Source organism: Hyla sarda, chromosome 8 (assembly GCF_029499605.1).
Source record: "Hyla sarda isolate aHylSar1 chromosome 8, aHylSar1.hap1, whole genome shotgun sequence".
Taxonomy (NCBI): domain Eukaryota; kingdom Metazoa; phylum Chordata; class Amphibia; order Anura; family Hylidae; genus Hyla; species Hyla sarda.
In genome coordinates this window covers 34,192,456-34,211,406 of record NC_079196.1, presented here as the reverse complement: position 1 = coordinate 34,211,406, position 18,951 = coordinate 34,192,456, and the positions used below count along the sequence as shown (strand labels likewise).

The following is an 18,951-nucleotide window of genomic DNA, read 5'->3' as shown; positions in this document are numbered from 1 at the left end:
TTGTGCAACAGACCGTTCTGCTCCATTTTCTGGCCCTGAACGGAGTCTGTGACAGAGGCCCCACATGCAGCCTCCAACAAAGAAGTGAATGAGGCTTTATCTCTGATTCCTAGACTTTGCAGTGGTATTACAGTACCCATAAGATCACAGCAGTGGATATTGGCTTTCTGGTTGTTAACACACTGTTGAAATGTAAGTCCAAAACATTATACTGTAGCTACTACATATTGCTAGTTGCTTTCTGGGTCATTTTTTGGTGCATTGGCACCACCACAAGACACCACCGTGACCTTCACTGCCTCACTAATGTGTGCAAATCGCAGGTACCTCAGATGGGACTGTTCAGATGGAGGTGATGGCAGACCGATCTACCAAGCTCCCCACTCTCAGGCATCAGCACAGGATATGAGCACATCTGGCTTGCCGGGATAGTAATAATTTCACATATTTTTAAGTCCCAACGACTTGGTCAGAAGTCAATTTCACCTACAGTATAAATAGTGTCAAATTTTTTTTACTCCATTTTTGGATGGCTGTGTGACATTACTAAATGTCCTGAAGTTTTGGCTTCTCTCAAGAACTTTCCATTATCCGGCCCCCCTCTTGGTTTCTGCTGAATATGATGTATGAGCAGTCGCTGAACATCTGAAGGATTTCATGTCACCAGCCAAAAATATTCTCTTACCTTTCTTGTTACCGCTGGATCGAGATATCCTTTCAGCTTCTGTATATACGTGTGTGGAGGGTTTTTCACTTGAAACCTTTCCTAAAAGCAAAAAAATAAAAGTTTCAAAGTTCAAAATAGCGTAAATGTTTAGAGCAAACAAGAATGAAGATGATCATGGACTCTACATGTACATACAAACCCAACATTATGATAAACATGGACAGTATCTTCAACAGTATACGTGACCATACACAAGAAAGAAGAAAGTTAATGGTTGGACCAGCGATGATTGAGTGATCGTCTGATGAAAAATAAATTTTAAAGAAACAGCATTTTAGGTTCATTCACAACAAGTTGTGTGCCTCTGCGTCATGGACTCATTGATAGAAACTTTAAATTGGCTGCAGATGTACCCGCATGGATATGGGAACTGATTTTGAGCTTACCCAGACAGATCCATGCCATCGAGGCCTCAAACGTAATGTGAATGCACCCTTAGGCTAGGTTCACATTAAGGAATCTCTGTGCAGAATTTCTGTTGGAGATTTAGCTGGCGGCACTAAGACCGCACAGACTGCATTGCCGTCCCCATAGACGGCAATACATTTCTGGGTGGATCTTTTGGGAGATCTGCTTAGAAATGCATTGATATCTATGGGGATGGCAATGCAGTCCGCACGGTCCTAGTGCCGCCGGCTTGATCTCCGGCAGAAATTCTGCCCAGAAATTCCACAGTGTGAACCTAGCCTTAGGGTCTATTCCCACGGCAGAATTTCCGCCAGTGGAATTCCTCGAATGAAAGCCCAATACACTTCTATAGTATTCCGCACTCCCATTCACACTTCGGAATTTTCACTTCAGCAAATTCAGCAAGCAAAGATTTTGAAGTGTGAATGGGAGTGCGGAATACTATAGAAGTCTATTGAGATTTCATTTGAGGTGGAATTTCGCTGGTGGGAATTCTACTGTGTGAATAGACCCTTAGGGGGTTATTTATCATTGTGTTCTATTTCTTTTTTGGTCTACATTTGCGAATTTTTGTTATTTTAGCGTTTATTGGTTTTTTTTTTGCGTTTTTTTAAAGTAACGTATGCAGTGGTCAAGAATTTATTATCTGCGTATTTTAGATTTTTGCGAAAATTTTGCCACAACTGGTGCAAAAAAAAACTAGACCACCTCCTGACCAGGTCTGAAAAAAGATTACTACTCCTGTCTGTTTGCCAAAATAAAAAATCATCAGCCAGAGTGAAAGAGAGGGAAGGAGAGGAAGCGAGAGAGAGAGAGAGAGAATAAGGTAGAGGATAAGAATGTTAAAAGACATAAAAAGTTTAAAATTTAAAAAAACATGCAAAGGAAAAGTAAAGCAGTTGTCCATATGAAACAATCAGATATATTTTTAAGGTACAAAAAAGGAAACGGTAAAGATGTAAGAAACAATAAGAATGTTAGCAATGGCCGACATTTCACAATTTCATGTACCCAAGTAAAAAAAAAAAGTGATGATAACATAATAAAAAAATTAAAAAAAAAGAGGTAAAAGGTAATAGAAAAAAAAAATACCTGTTCAACTAAAACCTCTGTCTCATGAACAATAAAGTTTTTTTTTTGCTGGCCTGCAGCAAGGTAAACCACTATTTAAATTTTAGACATTAATTTGCCTTAAAATTAAAACTGAAACAAATAAAGCCAAACATACATCCAAAAAAGCTCCTCAGAAGCAGGGTAGACGTGATCTTAAAGTGGCGGTAGAAAATGATCTATGTGCAGATTTGCGTGAAATTTATCATGCGACAATATGATAGATTTGGAGCAGCTCCGCAAAATAAAAAAATAAAAAAGCATCTAGACAGACAACCATTATTGATAAATAACCCCCTTAGTCCTTTACAGTTGTTTAGACTGACCTTACAGGATCGGGGACATCGGGGGAAAAAGGACTGATCTTTTTTAGAACGTTCCTAGAACATTCTTTCCTAAAAGATCATTCATGGTGGAAAGATCTTTCGTCTGACCATCGGCCCAAAATGTTAAAAACTGCCGACTTTTTTCCAGACAACAGTACAGTATGTCATGGTTGGCTAAAACAATCCCTTATTGTTAAATTTCACCCAGCAGAAGATTCATTTGATTGACATTGTACATTTTTATCATCTTAAATCTGATGTGTATGGGCATCCTATTGTAATGTGCTTTTCAGTCTTACCACCTTAAAGGGGTACTCCGCTGCTCAGCGTTTGGAACAAACTGTTCCAAATGCTTGACCCGGGGGCTCGTGATGCCATAGCCCCGCCCCCTCATGATGTCAGGTTCTGCCCCCTCAATGCAAGTCTATGGGAGGGGGCGTGACAGCCGTCACGCCCCCTCCCATAGACTTGCATTGAGGGGGCGGGGCATGAGGGGACGGAGCTATGACCTCACCAGCATTCGGAACAGTTTGTTCCAAACGCTGAGCAGTGGAGTACCCCTTTAATAGGCCTTTGCTTCCAGCTGAGATTAGTTGGCATTTGGCAGTGTAACTTGTTAGTGCCAAGACAGACCTCCCATTCCTCCAACAAACTTTTGTTCTCCAGACTCTGTAGCAGCTTTTGTCTTTGTACAGTGCCAAAAATTATACTCTATTGTGATGAGGTCCTACAAGTGATTAAGACTGAATAACATTATATTTAACCCTTAATTTTAGTTGTTGTTGCGGCTGCTGGTGGGCATTGAGGGCCATAGCAAAGTGATTCAGGTGTCATACTGTCATTCCCACTAGTCTTCTATTTAAAGAGAACCTGTCAGAACTTTCATGCTGCCTGAACTCCTAGTCATCAGGGTGGTCTCCACTAGCTTCTTTGCCCCCTTGCTATCCTTAAAGGGGTACTCCAGTGGAAAGAAAATGTTTTAAATCAACTGATGCCAGAAAGTTAAACAGATTTGTAAATTACTTATATTTAAAAATCTAAGTACTTATCAGCTGCTGTATACAACAGAGGAAGTTGTATTTCTTTCTGGAGTTCTTTTCTGTCTGACCACAGTGCTCTCTGCTGACACCTCTGTCCATAACACGAACTGTCCAGAGCAGGAGAGGTTTGCTGTGGGGATTTGCTTGTACTCTGTTCAGTTCCTGTCATGGACAGAGGTGTCAGCAGAGGGCACTGTGGTCAGGCTGAAAAGAATTCCAGAAAGAAATACAACTTCCTGTGGAGCATATAGCAGCTGATAAGTACTCGAAGGAATAAGATTTTTAAATAGAAGTAATTTCCAAATCTGCTTAAGATTCTGGCACCAGTTGATAAAAAAAAAGTGTTTTCCACCTGAGTACCCCTTTAATAAATAGATCTCTTCCTAAACCCAATGACTGGTGGTTCAGGCAGCATGACAGGTTCTCTTTAATTGGAATATTACATAGAAACTGGGTGCATAACATTACATTCAAGGGAACCAAGCATCAGATTTTACCATATACATCATGTGGCAACGCATTATATATGGTAAAATCTTCATCGTCACCATGTGCGGGGGACGTTCCTACCTGCAAGGATGGTGAGGATATGAAGTTAGTAAGTCTCCCTTTCCGGCCCCGTAAGTAGTCCCCTGGGTGCAGAGCTATATTGCCCTAGTCCCATTGGCTGCACTGTAATCCCGCCCTCTCTGCTCCGTCTGCTTAGGGGGCAGAGAGGGCGGGATTAGGGGGTGGTGACACAGGCTGTCAATCACACAAAGGGGGGGGGGTGATTACAGAGCAGCTGGTGGGACTAGGTGACTACTTACAGTGCCAGTGGGGAGACTTACTAACTGCATATCTTCACCATCCCTGTGGGTAGGAACATCCCCATGGGATAGTGAGGATGAAGATTTTACCACATATAATGCGTTGCCACACGTTATAACGTGTGGCAACGCATTATATGTGGTAAAATCTTCATCCTCACTATCCCGGGGGGATGTTCCTACCCACAGGGATGTTGAGGATAAAATCTGATGCTTAGTTCCCTTTAAATGTCAACAATCATTTCTGAAGTTATGCCAGTTCTTGTTGTCGGCCACTTAAAAACTAAAAAGAACTCGAGGATCTATCCGACTCTTAAATTTTACATTACTGAATTCCCGATTAATGATTCATAAGTCAGAATCCAACCACTACTCTTCGGGCATTACTCATCTTTACACACTAAAGATAATTCCAAAGCGACGGTCAATAATGCCCCTTGCCAAAACCTGTTGCAATAGGCAGCCTGCCAAAGCTTAGAATAATAACTTTCCACAACCAGTATCCTCCGTGAATGAGCTGCGTGACTGTCAGAGACGGATTTCCTCAATGAACTCAAGATCTCATCCAGTTGTTATTCTTAGCCGCATGCCCATATGACAAAAGGGTAATAATAATATAATATAGAGAAAAAGCTAAATGTCTACACTATTTGCAAAAACTTTTATATAATGTACAGTAGAATATAACATTATTTGTGTTATTATGTGTGAACTGGAAGTGGGTGTCAAAGAGCCTCAATGTACAGAGCAGCCAATTGTCAGCTCTAAGGAGAGAGGGAGGAAGTTCCCCCATGAGATGTGAGGGCAAGTGTCATCTCATGTGGGAATGCCTCCTCCTTCTCAGTGAACTGCATGCAGTGTGAGTAAAATAGACAAGGGAATTAGGAGCCATAAAAGGATGAAAACCAGTATTTTAGCAAACGGGATCATCCCTGTTTCTCCTGATAGATACATTTTAAGGGAAATGCTGGAATAAGACAGTATTCCTGCAGTTCCACGACAGAGGAACTGATTTATGTCACTGTTCTTATAGGTATTAGAGGGGTACTCCGGGGAAAATTAACTTATCCTCTATCTACAGGATTAACTTATCCTCTATCTACAGGGGATAGGGGATAAGTAGCTGGTCGTGGGGGGTCCGGGCCATCTGCTAATACCGGGACGGGACCCCGACTCTCTCAGTGAGGATCACGTGATGTCTACTGGTAGACGGCATGTGCTTTATACATCTCTATGGGAGCACCGATGATGCTCGAGAGCTGCACCTGGGTCTTTTTGCTGCTCCCATAGGAATGAATGGAGGGTGTGCCGGCTGCTGTGCCGCTCCTCACTGAGCGCTGGGTCCCAGTGATCGCAGGAGACCCAGCGGCCGGATCAGCTACTTATAAGTTAATTTTCACAAGAGATCTCTTTTAAAGGGGATTTCTGGCCAAAATATTTATTTTTACTTAATAAGCCCAGAATGCTGGCATTAAAAAAAGCAAAAGAAAAACAAAAAACAAACAAACAAAAAGACAGATTTACCCCCTGGTTCTCTCGCAGTGACTCTGGTATTGCCATCCCGGTCTCCGCTTCAGTCCTCATGCTTTTGGGGCCCAACATGCAACACTGCAGGTCAGCTAACTGCTAGTACAGGGGCAATATGATTGAGCCCAGTCAGGACACCTTTGAGGACAGCGATTAGCTGAGCTGCAGCGTTAGGTCCCAGAAGCAGGAAGAGAATCACAACAGGGACCAGTACCGTGATACCAAAGTTGCCGGGAGCGGTGGGAGCTAAGTCCAGGTTTATTTTTTTTTTTTAATGCTGGCATTAATTCTGGCAAAAAAACATTTTGGCCAGGTAACCCCTTTTAGTGGATTGTTTAAATCATACATGGACATGCTGGGTTATCCAGACAAAAAGACTCTCCTTGTAGATGGTCTCTACTTCTAGATTACAGTCCTTCATTCATACAAAATTCCAGACAAACCCTTTACAAAAGGCAAACAAACTGTCCCACCTGTCAGCCAAACAACATGAGATAAAGCACCAAAATAAAATTCAACGCGCCAAACTGAAAGAATCTATGGAACATAAACATAATCTGTTCCACTTGGCCTCCAAATTTCGGAAGGTCCATAGTCATTTTAAAGGGGTACTCCGGTGAAAAACTTTTTTTTTTTTAAATCAACTGGTGCCAGAAAGTTAAACAGATTTGTAAATTACTTCTATTAAAAAATCTTAATCCTTCCTGTACTTATTAGTAGAGATGAGCGAATTTACAGTAAATTCGATTCGTCACGAACTTCTCAGCTCGGCAGTTGATGACTTATCCTGCATAAATGAGTTCAGCTTCCAGGTGCTCCCGTGGGCTGGAAAAGGTGGATACAGTCCTAGGAGACTCTTTCCTAGGACTGTATCCACCTTTTCCGGCCCACCGGAGCACCTGAAAGCTGAACTAATTTATGCAGGAAAAGCCATCAACTGCCGAGCCGAGAAGTTCGTGACGAATCGAATTTACGGTAAGTTCGCTCATCTCTACTTATTAGCTGCCGAATACTACAATGGAAATTCTTTTCTTTTTGAAACACAGAGCTCTCTACTGACATCATGAGCACAGAGCTCTCTGCTGACATCATGAGCACAGTGCTCTCTGCTGACATCTCTGTCCATTTTAGGAACTGTCCAGAACAGCACATGTTTGCTATGGGGATTTCCTATTACTCTGGGCAGTTCCTAAAATGGACAGAGATGTCAGCAGAGAGCACTGTGCTTGTGATGTCAGCAGAGAGCTCTGTGTTTCAAACGGAAAAGAATTTCCACTGTAGTATTCAGCAGCTAATAAGTACAGGAAGGATTAAGATTTTTTAATAGAAGTAATTTACAAATCTGTTTAACTTTCTGGCACCAGTTGATAAAAAAAAAAAAAAAAAAAAGTTTTTCACCGGAGTACCCCTTTAAGAATATTACATAGAAAAATGGGGTTACGTTGCAATCCCAAGCACATCCTAACTGCAAGAGTGGCGCTGTTTCTGGAACAAAGCACTTTCTCTTTATTATCTAATACGTTGCGTGCGTCTTGCTGTAGCTATATTTTTATTACAGCAGGAGATCGCCGACTGGTCTTCTGAGCTGATAGGTAAAGCTCCGATTCAGACGAATTATTACACAATATTAGTCTGGGGCTCATTCTTTTGGCAATCTGTGTGACCGTCTAAATGATGTGTCTATGCTGAAAGCCAACGTGTCACTTTAGAGTTAGAAGATTTCCACTGAAGTCTGCATCATCACAATTATGGAAGGAACATTCGTTAATCTTACAAAAATGGAGAATCATATATTTTGCCAAAGGTTATTTCCCATCACATGATGGATTCAGCTTCACCGCCTCCGTCCTGGGAATCTGATCTGAGCTCTGGCTCACACACCGTTCTTATATACCAGTGATCTTCAACCTGTGGCCCTCCAGATGTTGCAAAACTACAACTCCCAGCATACCCGGACAGCCAACGGCTGTCCGGGCATGCTGGGAGTTGTAGTTGTGGTGTCCCGGTACCATATTGCAGACCGTACCTTGTGTATAAGTCCCCAAAGTCAGAGTTCCTACGTTCAGGTAGGGTCCCCCAGGTGGGACAGCCTAAGGTCGCCTCTAGAGATGAGCGAACTTACAGTAAATTCGATTCGTCACGAACTTCTCGGCTCGGCAGTTGATCACTTTTCCTGCGTAAATTAGTTCAGCCTTCAGGTGCTCCAGTGGGCTGGAAAAGGTGGATACATTCCTAGGAAAGAGTCTCCTAGGACTGAATCCACCTTTTCCAGCCCACGGGAGCACCTGAAAGCTGAACTAATTTATGCAGGAAAAGTCATCAACTGCCGAGCTGAGAAGTTCGTGACGAATCGAATTTACTGTAAGTTCACTCGTCTCTAGTTGCCTCTCTTCTACTCTAATTTTATAATGTATATATGTACATATTTAATAATAATAATAATAATGTATATTTAATATAATGTATAGTACTTACCTTGTTAGCGTCGCAGGACCTTCGGTCATGTGACCATGTTAACTCCTCTATGGTTTGTTAGAGGACCTTTGGAGGTCCTTGGGTCAAATGTAACCCATAATCCTTTGTAATGGTGATTGACACAAACATTGATCCAATTAGCTCTAGTCCAGCCCCTGCCCATATAAGGGAGCTGTAGCCAATTATCGCTCTCTTTGGTTGCTGCTGTCGTGGATGCCGAACTAGCAGGACGGATCTGCGCAACTTTCAAAGACACGCTAGGCCTGAAAACCTACCTGCCTCAGCCTAAACTAAACCGTGAGTTCTAAACTAATCCCCTCTAAAGCTAGCGTGACTACTGGACCGCAACTAAAATCCCCTAAATCCAGTGGAACAACGCATACCAATCTAAGGACTCAAAATTGCTTAAGGTCCCAACCACTGTCAATCTCCAAGAGAATTTGCATGTACAGAGACTGTTCCTGTTATGAAGTTTACATAAAATCTTCAGTAAAGTTCCGACAAGTTTCTGCAAAACTCTCCGGTTGTGGACATTCAATTATTCTATACCTCCCTATCACTCTTGGGAAGAGTGGCGGTAGGACTAGCATTACAGAGGAACCCTAACCCTGGCGTCACGAATAGCAAGGGTTAACAAGCACCCTTTAGTAACCGCACAGCTACACTCCCTACACCCAACTCCCCCAGGCTATCACATAGCTTTGCAACATCTGGAGGTCCGCAGGTTGGAGACCACTGTTATATACAGTAGCAGCAGGGGCGGACACAGACAGCATAGGGCCCCTGTGCAAAGAACGTGCAGTTTACCACTGAGTGTAGCTGCTCTTGTTGAAGATCATATTGTTCCACTTGTAGAGGCTGGCCAGGGAAAGATTGGTTGTAACTGGTTTGGTACTGGTTCTGTTTCAGCGCCCCCCCATACATCAATTGTTCAGGTAGGAGATAAATATGGGATATGAGATAGATAGATATGAGGTAGATATATATGAGATAGATAGATAGATATGAGATAGATAGATAGATGTGAGATAGATAGATATGAGAGGTAGATATGAGATAGATAGATAGATAGATAGATAGATATGAGATAGATAGATATAAGATAGATACAGTAGATAGATAGATAGATATGAGATAGATAGACAGATAGATATGAGATGGATATGAGATAGATAGATGTGAGATAGATAGATAGATAGATAGAAAGATATTAGATGGATAGATAGATGATAGATAGAAATAGATAGATATAAGATAGATACAGTAGATAGAGAGATAGACAGATGATAGATAGGACATGGATATCTTTTTACCAACCAGGGTGCCTCCAGATGTTGCAAAACTAAAAAACTACAACTCCTGGGCCTTTGGCTGTTGAGGCATGCTGGGAGTTGTAGATTTGCAACAGCTGGAGGCACCCTGTGGGATGGATAGATCGATAGGTAGATAGATAGTCTTTTCCAACCAGGCTGTCTCCAGCTGTTGCAAAACTACAACTCCCAGCATGCCTGGACTGTAGTTTTGTAACAGCTGGAGGCACCATGGTAGGAAAACACTGATCTATGCCCAGTCAATCTATCTATCTCAGAGTTTACCAACCAGTGTGCCTCCAGCTGTTGCAAAACTACAACTCCCAGCATGCCCGGACAGTCTTTAGCTGTCCGGAAGTTGTAGTTTTGCAACAGCTGGAGGCTCCCTGGTTGGGAAACATTGCCTTAATGGATTAATGATAAATAAACAAGCCGTGTGTCCACATGTTGTGGCCCCAGTGGGGTCACTTTCCCTCCTCCGGGATCCACATGTCACCTACAGGTCACATTACAAGAACAATGTTTTGAAAAATCGTGGCAAAAATGGCGCAGTTTTACTGCGATTTTGAAAATTTTGGGTACTCTGGTGGAAAACTTTTTTTTAAAAATCAACTGGTGCCAGAAAGTTAAACAGATTTGTAAATTACTTCTATTAAAAAATCTTAATCCTTCCAGTACTTATTAGCGGCTGTATACTACAGAGGAAATTCTTTTCTTTTGGGATTTCTTTTCTGTCACGACAACAGTGCTCTCTCCTGACACTTCTGTCCATTTTAGGAACTGTCCAGAGCAGCATATGTTTGCTATGGGGATTTTCTCCCGCTCTGGACAGTTGCTAAAATGGACAGAGGTGTCAGCAGAGAGCACTGTAGTCGTGACAGATAAGACATCCAAAAAGAAAAGAATTTCCTCTGTAATATACAGCCGCTAATAAGTATTGAAAGGATTAAGATTTTTCAATAGAAGTAATTAACAAATCTGTTTAGTTTTCTGGCATCAGTTGATTTAAAAAAACAAAAAACTAAAAAAAAACAGAGTACCCCTTTAACTATACCACCTCATAAATGGTGCAGACCAAGCGCACAGTGTAAGATGCGCCAGATTCTTAATCATTCTGAGCCACTGTTAAAAATCTGGTGCAATCTTGGGCTATGTTCACATGGCGGAATTTCCAAGTGGAATCCAGCAGAAGAATTCAGCAGCACGGTGCACATGGTGCAATTTCCGTGGCGGAAACATCTGCTGCAAGGATTTCGATTCCAGCCTCTGCAGAAAGAATTGAACGCGCTCGGAAATGCATTGCCGTCTATGGAGATGGTGCATTTCCGGGCGGTCCACGTGCCAGCACTAAAAATGAACGAATTTGTACGTCAGTCAGCACAGTATATTTGCTAAAAGGGGTACTCTGGTGAAAAACATTATTTTTTATTTTTTTTTAAATCAACTGGTGCCAGAAAGTTAAACAGATTTGTAAATTACTTCTATTAAAAAATGTTAATCCTTCCTGTACTTATTAGCTGCTGAATACTACAGTGGAAATTCTTTTCCGTTTGAAACACAGAGCTCTCTGCTGACATCACGAGCACAGTGCTCTCTGCTGACATCTCTGTCCATTTTAGGAACTGTCCAGATCAGCATATGTTTGCTATGGGGATTTCCTTTAACTCTGAGCAGTTCCTAAAATGGACAGAGATGTCAGCAGAGAGCACTGTGCTCGTGATGTCAGGAGACAGCTCTGTGTTTCAAACGGAAAAGAATTTCCACTGTAGTATTCAGCAGCTAATAAGTACAGGAAGGATTAAGATTTTTTTTAATAGAAGTCATTTACAAATCTGTTTAACTTTCTGGCACCAGTTGATTTAAAAAAAAATAAAAAATAAAGTTTTTCACCGGAGTACCCCTTTAAAAAATTATTTTACACAAGTGATAAAATCAGCGCACAAACTGATGCGTCTGCAAAACACGCGCACAGCAAGAAAAATAATGAAGCCGGCGCAGACAACATAAAAAAAAAATTGTATATGTAAATTTTGGCGCAAATAAAAGTGCACGTAAATTAGCATTTGATAAATCCCCCCCCCCCTCCCCCGCAATAGGAACTAACTCTGAACATGATCTACAACATAAAGGCAAATAATAATAATTGTTCTATACTTCAGGTGTCCAACCTGCAGCTCACCAGCCAACGGCTGTCCGGACATGCTGGGAGTTGTAGTTCTGCAACAACTTGTGGATAGCAGGTTGGACAACTAGAGTATAGAGCAGTGTTTCCCAACCAGGGTGCCTCCAGCTGTTGCAAAACTACAGCTCCCAGCATGCCCGGACAGCCGAAGGCTGTCCGGGCATGCTGGGAGCTGTAGTTTTGCAACAGCTGGAGGCACCCTGGTTGGGAAACGCTGGTACAGAGCAATAATAGACTTTTTACCCTAATGTTAGACGTTATCATTTCCTACCAGATTAACAATGAGAGTAATACAAGCAGGAGTGTACATAGGATCGGGGGGGGGGGGTTATAGGTTTCCTTTTACTAATCCGCACAAGTATTTATAAACTGACACCAATGATTCACTTTACACCATAATAGGGGAAAAAAATCCTTTAATTCCTTTATTAATAGAATAATTCAGGGACAAAGATTCTGATATTTTGTTTATTGGCCGATCCGTCCGATGATAAATCACTGGTTCTAGTTGGGTCCGGCACAGACCACCTCTGAGACGGGGGACGAAGACGAGGGACCGAAAATACCATTCTGTCCATTCGCCTTGATCTTGGCCTTATCCAGATGCCTATAATTTTCACTCTAGATTTATGTGTCTGTCTACAAATGACCGGAACCGAAATATATTCAATTTTACCCCTGCCAAATTGGATTTGTAACTTTGCCAGCGAGGCTTGCCAGAGACGCATTTGTAAAATAAACAGGATATTACGGTCTATATAATATTATATTACGATAAGCACCCAGTCCGGACATTAGGGACAAGACACATAGAGGACCTGGATGCCTCTATGACACTTTTAGGGGAATTTTTAGGGGAACTGCACAGGATTAGGAAAGAGAACAAGGGATCGTCTTCTTCGTACTGGTTCACTAAGGGTTAAATTGGCACTGTCATTTTTAACAAACATTTCATTGATCAATAGTACGAGCGAATATAAGAAACTTTGTACTATATCTTATTATACAAAAATGCTTCTTTCTTCTGTTAAAGGGGTATTCCAGGAAAAAACTTGATATATATATATATATATATATATATATATATATATATATATATATATATATCTCAACTGGCTCCAGAAAGTTAAACTGATTTGTAAATTACTTTTATTAAAAAATCTTAATGCTTTCAATAATTATCAGCTGCTGAAGTTGAGTTGTTGTTTTCTGTCTGACAACAGTGCTCTCTGCTGACATCTCTGCTTGTCTCGGGAACTGCACAGAGTAGAAGAGGTTTGCTATGGGGGATTTGCTTCTAAACTGGGCGGTTCCCGAGGCAGGTGTCATCAGAGAGCACTTAGACAGAAAAGAACAACTCAACTTCATCAGCTCATAAGTACTGAAAGGATTACGATTTTTTAATAGAAGTAATTTACAAATCTGTTTAACTTTCTGGAGCCAGTTGATATATAGAAAAAAAGTTTTTTTCCTGGATAACCCCTTTAAATCTGCCTTAAGCTCAGCTTTGTCCTGTGTCTGCAAGACAAGAAATACAAATCTATGGAGGGGGGGAGGAGGGAGCTCCGCCCACCAGCTCTGGGAGAACTTCAAATTAGGGATGAAGCCTACAGAGCAGAAATCTGCTTAAAAATACCATAAACAAGTTATGGGTCAGCATCTGTCCCAATAGGTAAAGGTCCCATAGATGACAACCGCACCCAGCAGGCATTTATATGAGATCCTGCAGATATGCCATAAAAAGCCTAATACACATTCAAAGAGGTCTACCCTCTATGAGCTAGAGCAGTGGTCCCCAAACTGTGGCCCTCCAGATGTTGCAAAACTACAATTCCCAGCATGCCTGGACAGCCGTTGGCTGTCCAGGCATGCTGGGAGTTGTAGTTTTTCAACATCTGGAAGGCCACAGTTTGGGGACCACTGAGCTAGAGCAGTGGTCTCCAAACTGTGGACCTCCAGATGTTGCGAAACTACAACTTAACCCACCCCCCCCCATAATATTAATATATCCCTGGTCTAACCCAGGCCAAACCCTATAGCGGTGGTCTCTAACTGAGGAACTCCAGCTGTTGCAAAACTACAACACCCAGCATGCCCAAATAGCCATTGGCTGTGGACCTCCAGCTGTTGCAAAGCCACACTTCGGACCTTCAGCAGTTGGCTCTCCGAGCATGCTGGGAGTTGTAGTTTTGCAACATCTGGAGGGCCACAGTTTGGGGACTACTGAGCTAGAGCAGTGGTCTCCAAACTGTGGACCTCCAGATGTTGCGAAACTACAACTTAACCCCCCCAACCCCCCCCCCCCCCCATAATATTAATATATCCCTGGTCTAACCCTATAGCGGTGGTCTCCAAACTGAGGAACTCCAGCTGTTGCAAAACTACAACACCCAGGATGCCCAAACAGCTGTTGACCTCCAGCTGTTGCAAAGCTACACTTCGGACCTTCAGCAGTTGGCTCTCCGAGCATGCTGGGAGTTTTGCAACAGCTGGAAGTCCAGTTTGGAGACCACTGCTCTCTAGTAATCTAATGAGGCAACCACCTTGTTGTCGGCCTCTGTGTCATATGCAAAGTGTTAGTAATGCAAAATATGTCCGACTATAGAGCACAATAAAGATGTGGGAGGGCCCCGAGTCCATGTCCATTATGTAATATATCCATAAACATGGACTGACTAACTAGCCAAATAAAAATTCCTTTTAAGGGTAGGGCCACATGTAGCTTATATGCTGCGTATTTGACGCTGCATGTTTTATGCTGCGCATTTTAGTGCTAACAAAGTCTATGGGTGTTTACCAATACTCTCACAAAAATATGCAGCATCAAATATGCAGCGTATACTGTACGCTACGCGGGACCCTACCCTTATGGTGTATTCACTAGTGTTGAGCACAAGTACTCATAATGCGAATTTTTATCACGAATAGCGACACTTCGCGATTTTGCGAATATTTAGAATATAGTGCTATATATTCCTAATGACGAATATTCTTTTTATTTTTTATTTTTTTGTGTTTTTTTCACATGCTAATTTTTATGCAAATTTGTATGCTAATTTTCCATGCAAACTTTCGCATGGAAAGAAAAGTGAACAAACATAGCGAATATGCGGATTTCGCGAACAATATATTCGCGAAATATCGCAAATTCGAATATGGCCCCTGACGCTCATCACTAGTATTCACCTGTATAGTATCCTGCACATATCTGATGCACAGAATTTGAAGCTGCAGATTTGATGCTGTGTTCAGTCATTTAGTTTACATTTAAATCTGCAGCTTCAAATCCTGTGCATCAAATATGCGCAGGATACTGTACGTGTGAATGCACAATAAAAAACAAAACCGAACAATGTGGAAAACATTTACCCAGTCAGACTAAACTAATAGAAAAAGAACACACTGCTGCCATAGCAACCAATCAGATGTTTACATTCATGTTCCATACTGCGCTATAGCGATGACAAGTACAATCCGATTGGCTTCGGTGGGGCACAACATTGGCCCAAGTGATCCCAAATATTCCCCCCCCCATGCCCTCCATACATTCATTTTGCCGTTGCCAAGATCAGGGAGTTGGGGCCATTTAGGGACACGGAGAAGAAAAGAGATTGTTACGGATTAATGTCATGGAAAAGAGCGCTTCGCTTCATTCGGTTCCACTGTATCCCATAGCTGAGAGAGCGAAAGAGACAGAGGTCATGTAGGGAAGGGAAAAAGGGACGGACACAATGAGAGACCCACACACCCCAGCCTGGCATAGACCACTGCCAACTCCCATCATATCTCATGGCGGTGACAAATATACGTCTATGTGGTATTTATTACCCTTCAGTTCTACAATGACACCACGTAAAAATAGAAGATGTATAAAATGTCTAATGGCGCCCGGCACCGGAAGGTTAAAGGAATAAGTCGCCTTTTACATAAATAGGATTTTCCCATCCATAATGATTTATTTTGATTGAGATTTCCCAGTCAACGGCTCCACAGACATCTGATAGGGGCCATACTATTCAGCCTTCTCAGTTATATCTGTTTCTGGACATCAAATATGGCCGCCATACATCACTTCCTGCTCTACATATATGTGATAGCCTGGGGGGTGTAGGGTATGGGGAGTGTAGCTGTGCAGTAGTTAAAGGGTGCTTGTTAACCCTTACTATTCGTGATGCCAGGGTGAGGGCTCCTCAGTATTGCTTGTCCTATCGCCACCCTTCCCAAGAGCAATAGGGAGGTAGATAATAATAGAATGTCCACAACCGGAGAGTTTTCTGAAACAATCGTAATTTTTACTGAAGATTTTCTGCAAGCTTCATAAACGGAACAGTCTCTATGCATACAGGTGCTTTCTTTGGAGATTGACAAAGGTTGGGAATTTAGCAATTTAGAGTCTTTAAGTATTATGCGCTGTTCCACTGGATTTAGGGGATTAGTTGTGGTCCAATAGTCACGCTAGCTTTAGTGGGGGTAGATTAGAACTCACGGTTTTAGCTCTGCTGAGGCTAGTGCTAATTGGTCCAATACTGATGTCAATCACCATTACAATGGATTATGGGTAACATGTGATTCAAGGACCTCCAAAGGTCCTCCAACATACCATAGAGGTTATTATCGTGGTCACATGACCGAAGGTCCTGCGACGCTAAACAAGGTAATGACTATACATTATCCTAGATATATACTATTATTAAATATATACATGTATTTGCATTAAAGAATTAGACTTAAGGAGAGGTGACTAGGGGCTGTCCCACCTGAGGGATCCTACCTGAGCATAGTTACTCTGACTTTGGGGACCTCTACACTAGGTACGGTATGTAATACGGTATCGGGACACCACAAATAGTATACCATCTTAATCAACCAATCACTGCTGTTTATGGAAGCCTGTATTATAAAAGGCAATGACAGGGAGGGTGAAAATCCCAGGAATTTACCAGATAATCATAATCATCCTACAGTAAAAATAATTTTATAATAATAATATATTAGGTAATTGTTGTTTTATGCATTTCTTTAAAGTCCCTCATCTATAGTGTTCCCTTAAGTCAGTGTTTTTCCGAACAGTGTGTGTCTCCAGCCGTTGCAAAACCACAACTCCCAGCATATATATGTCCCAGCCTAGGAAGCAGTCTGATGAAGCAGGCTGGGATGGAAAATTCCCAGGCTGAAGGGCTTGTGTGTGATAACTTTGCTGTTGAGTCAAGAGATTAAAGGGGTATTCCAGGAAAATACTTTTTTTTATATATCAACTGGCTCCAGAAAGTTAAACAGATTTGTAAATGACTTCTATTAAAAAATCTTTTCAGTACTTATGAGCTGCTGAGGCTAAGTTGTTCTTTTCTGTCTAAGTCCTCTCTGATGACACGTGTCTCCGGAACCGCCCAGTTTAGAAGAGGTTTGCTATGGGGATTTGCTTCTAAACTGGACGGTTCCCGAGACACGTGTCATCAGAGAGCACTTGGACAGAAAAGAACAACCTTAACTTCAGAAGCTCAGTTTTTTCCTGGAATATCCCTTTAACCTTGTTTTTGTGGACGTACCACTGTGTTTTCTAGGTTCCAGCAACATTTAAGAAAAGTGCCTGGTGGACTCACCAAGAACTCTTGTAACCATTTGCGTAAGGTCAGGTGAGAGATCCTTTACTGAAAACTCTATTGTACCAGAACTGTGGAGCGGAACTCCAAAATATATTCATACAGTAATATATTGTTTATTCTTTTTGCACAAGTGAATGCAATTACCATCATTATTGTCAGATTGTATTGTTTAAGGCACATTGTAATAAAATGTAAATAACGTGTTTTTACAAAAATGTTTTTGTGTATCTAAACTAATCAAATGTCATGTCTAGTCAGGACTGTCAGTAATATCTAACCATTTTCTTGTCCATCGTGTACAGGGTACTCTTGTGGCCAGAGTTCTCCTGGAAGTCTAGGTAACGCGTGCAGTGACAAAGCTACTGTGTATATAGGTAAAATTGTCATGTGTTGTCAGAAAATTTATATTTTGCATAATGTTATAGGGAGAAGTAGCTATAGCCGAAGGGCCCCATTAGCAAAGGCATTCGGTTGGAAAGCCTCTGGCAGCCCGATCCAAACTCATCCTTGTTCTCCAGTATGCAGTTGCAAGTCCTAAAAATATTACATGTTTCATTATCCCAGTTCTAAACACCCTCATCAATCGAGCATGTAAGGACATTAAGAGAATTGCCACATGGACTCTTCCCTAGTTTGTTTGCTCACCAGCCCTGAGAAGGACATTTGTGAAATTCCCCAGGAACTGTTCATTCCTATCACAAGGCCTCAGTGGCCACTTCATGTCGTCTGCCCTCCAGGACTGGGCGCCGAGGACGGCTGTTGTTAAGAGGGGGAGTTTGTGGTGGCCCAGTACAGGAGTTGCTCCCCTGTACCCTTGTTGCCTTGTCAGGCAGACTCCATGTCAGTGACTTCTGGGTCCCCCCATACTTGTGTCTTATGTATCATCTTAAGTGCCTATGTTATCTAATGTAATGTACATATATTGTTGTATGCCATTAAGTATTATTGTCATGTGATTGTAACCAGGGAAGGTACCAGTGACCATGTGACCTACAGGGTGACCTATGGGACCCCACAGGTAAAAGTCAAAACCTGGTAAGCTACAAACAAGATGAAGTCTGTCTAGTCAGTCCCAGTCAAGTCAGTCCAAGTCAATCTGTCTCAAGTCAGCATGGCCCTGCATCAAATTGTCCAAGTCCACTATAAGTCCCAGCAAGCCCTGTGGTCTCTGAAGTCACTGGTCCCCTCCGTGGGCCTTGCCAAGCTGTTAAGACTGTTACATCTGTCTGAAGTAAAGCTGCTGTTGTTCCGTAACTTAGCATCGGAGTCATTATTTGCCCCCGTGCCTAGCCCAGGATCCAGCGGTATACCTTCAGGTGGTGTAGAAGATAAACCACATCCTGGCATCACGAACACAAGAGGTTAATGCCATCTGCCCCTAGGGTAATTCCATCTGCCCTAGTCACACCCTCACCACAACAGAATATACTACCG

The 18,951-nt window shown here is 42.1% G+C and overlaps 1 protein-coding gene across 8 annotated transcripts in view; it reads right to left on the bottom strand.

Moving 5' to 3' along the window:
• Positions 1-18,951, bottom strand: part of FMNL2 (formin like 2) — a 358,580-nt gene that overhangs the window by 169,843 nt on the left and 169,786 nt on the right. For all 8 annotated transcript variants that reach the window (XR_008847349.1, XM_056536955.1, XM_056536957.1 and 5 more), the window contains exon 3: positions 686-766. Coding sequence is in view for 7 of the 8 variants with exons in the window: in XM_056536955.1 (XP_056392930.1) it covers positions 686-766 (81 nt within the window). In the remaining variant the exon portion in view is untranslated. The remainder of the gene's footprint in view (positions 1-685; positions 767-18,951) is intronic.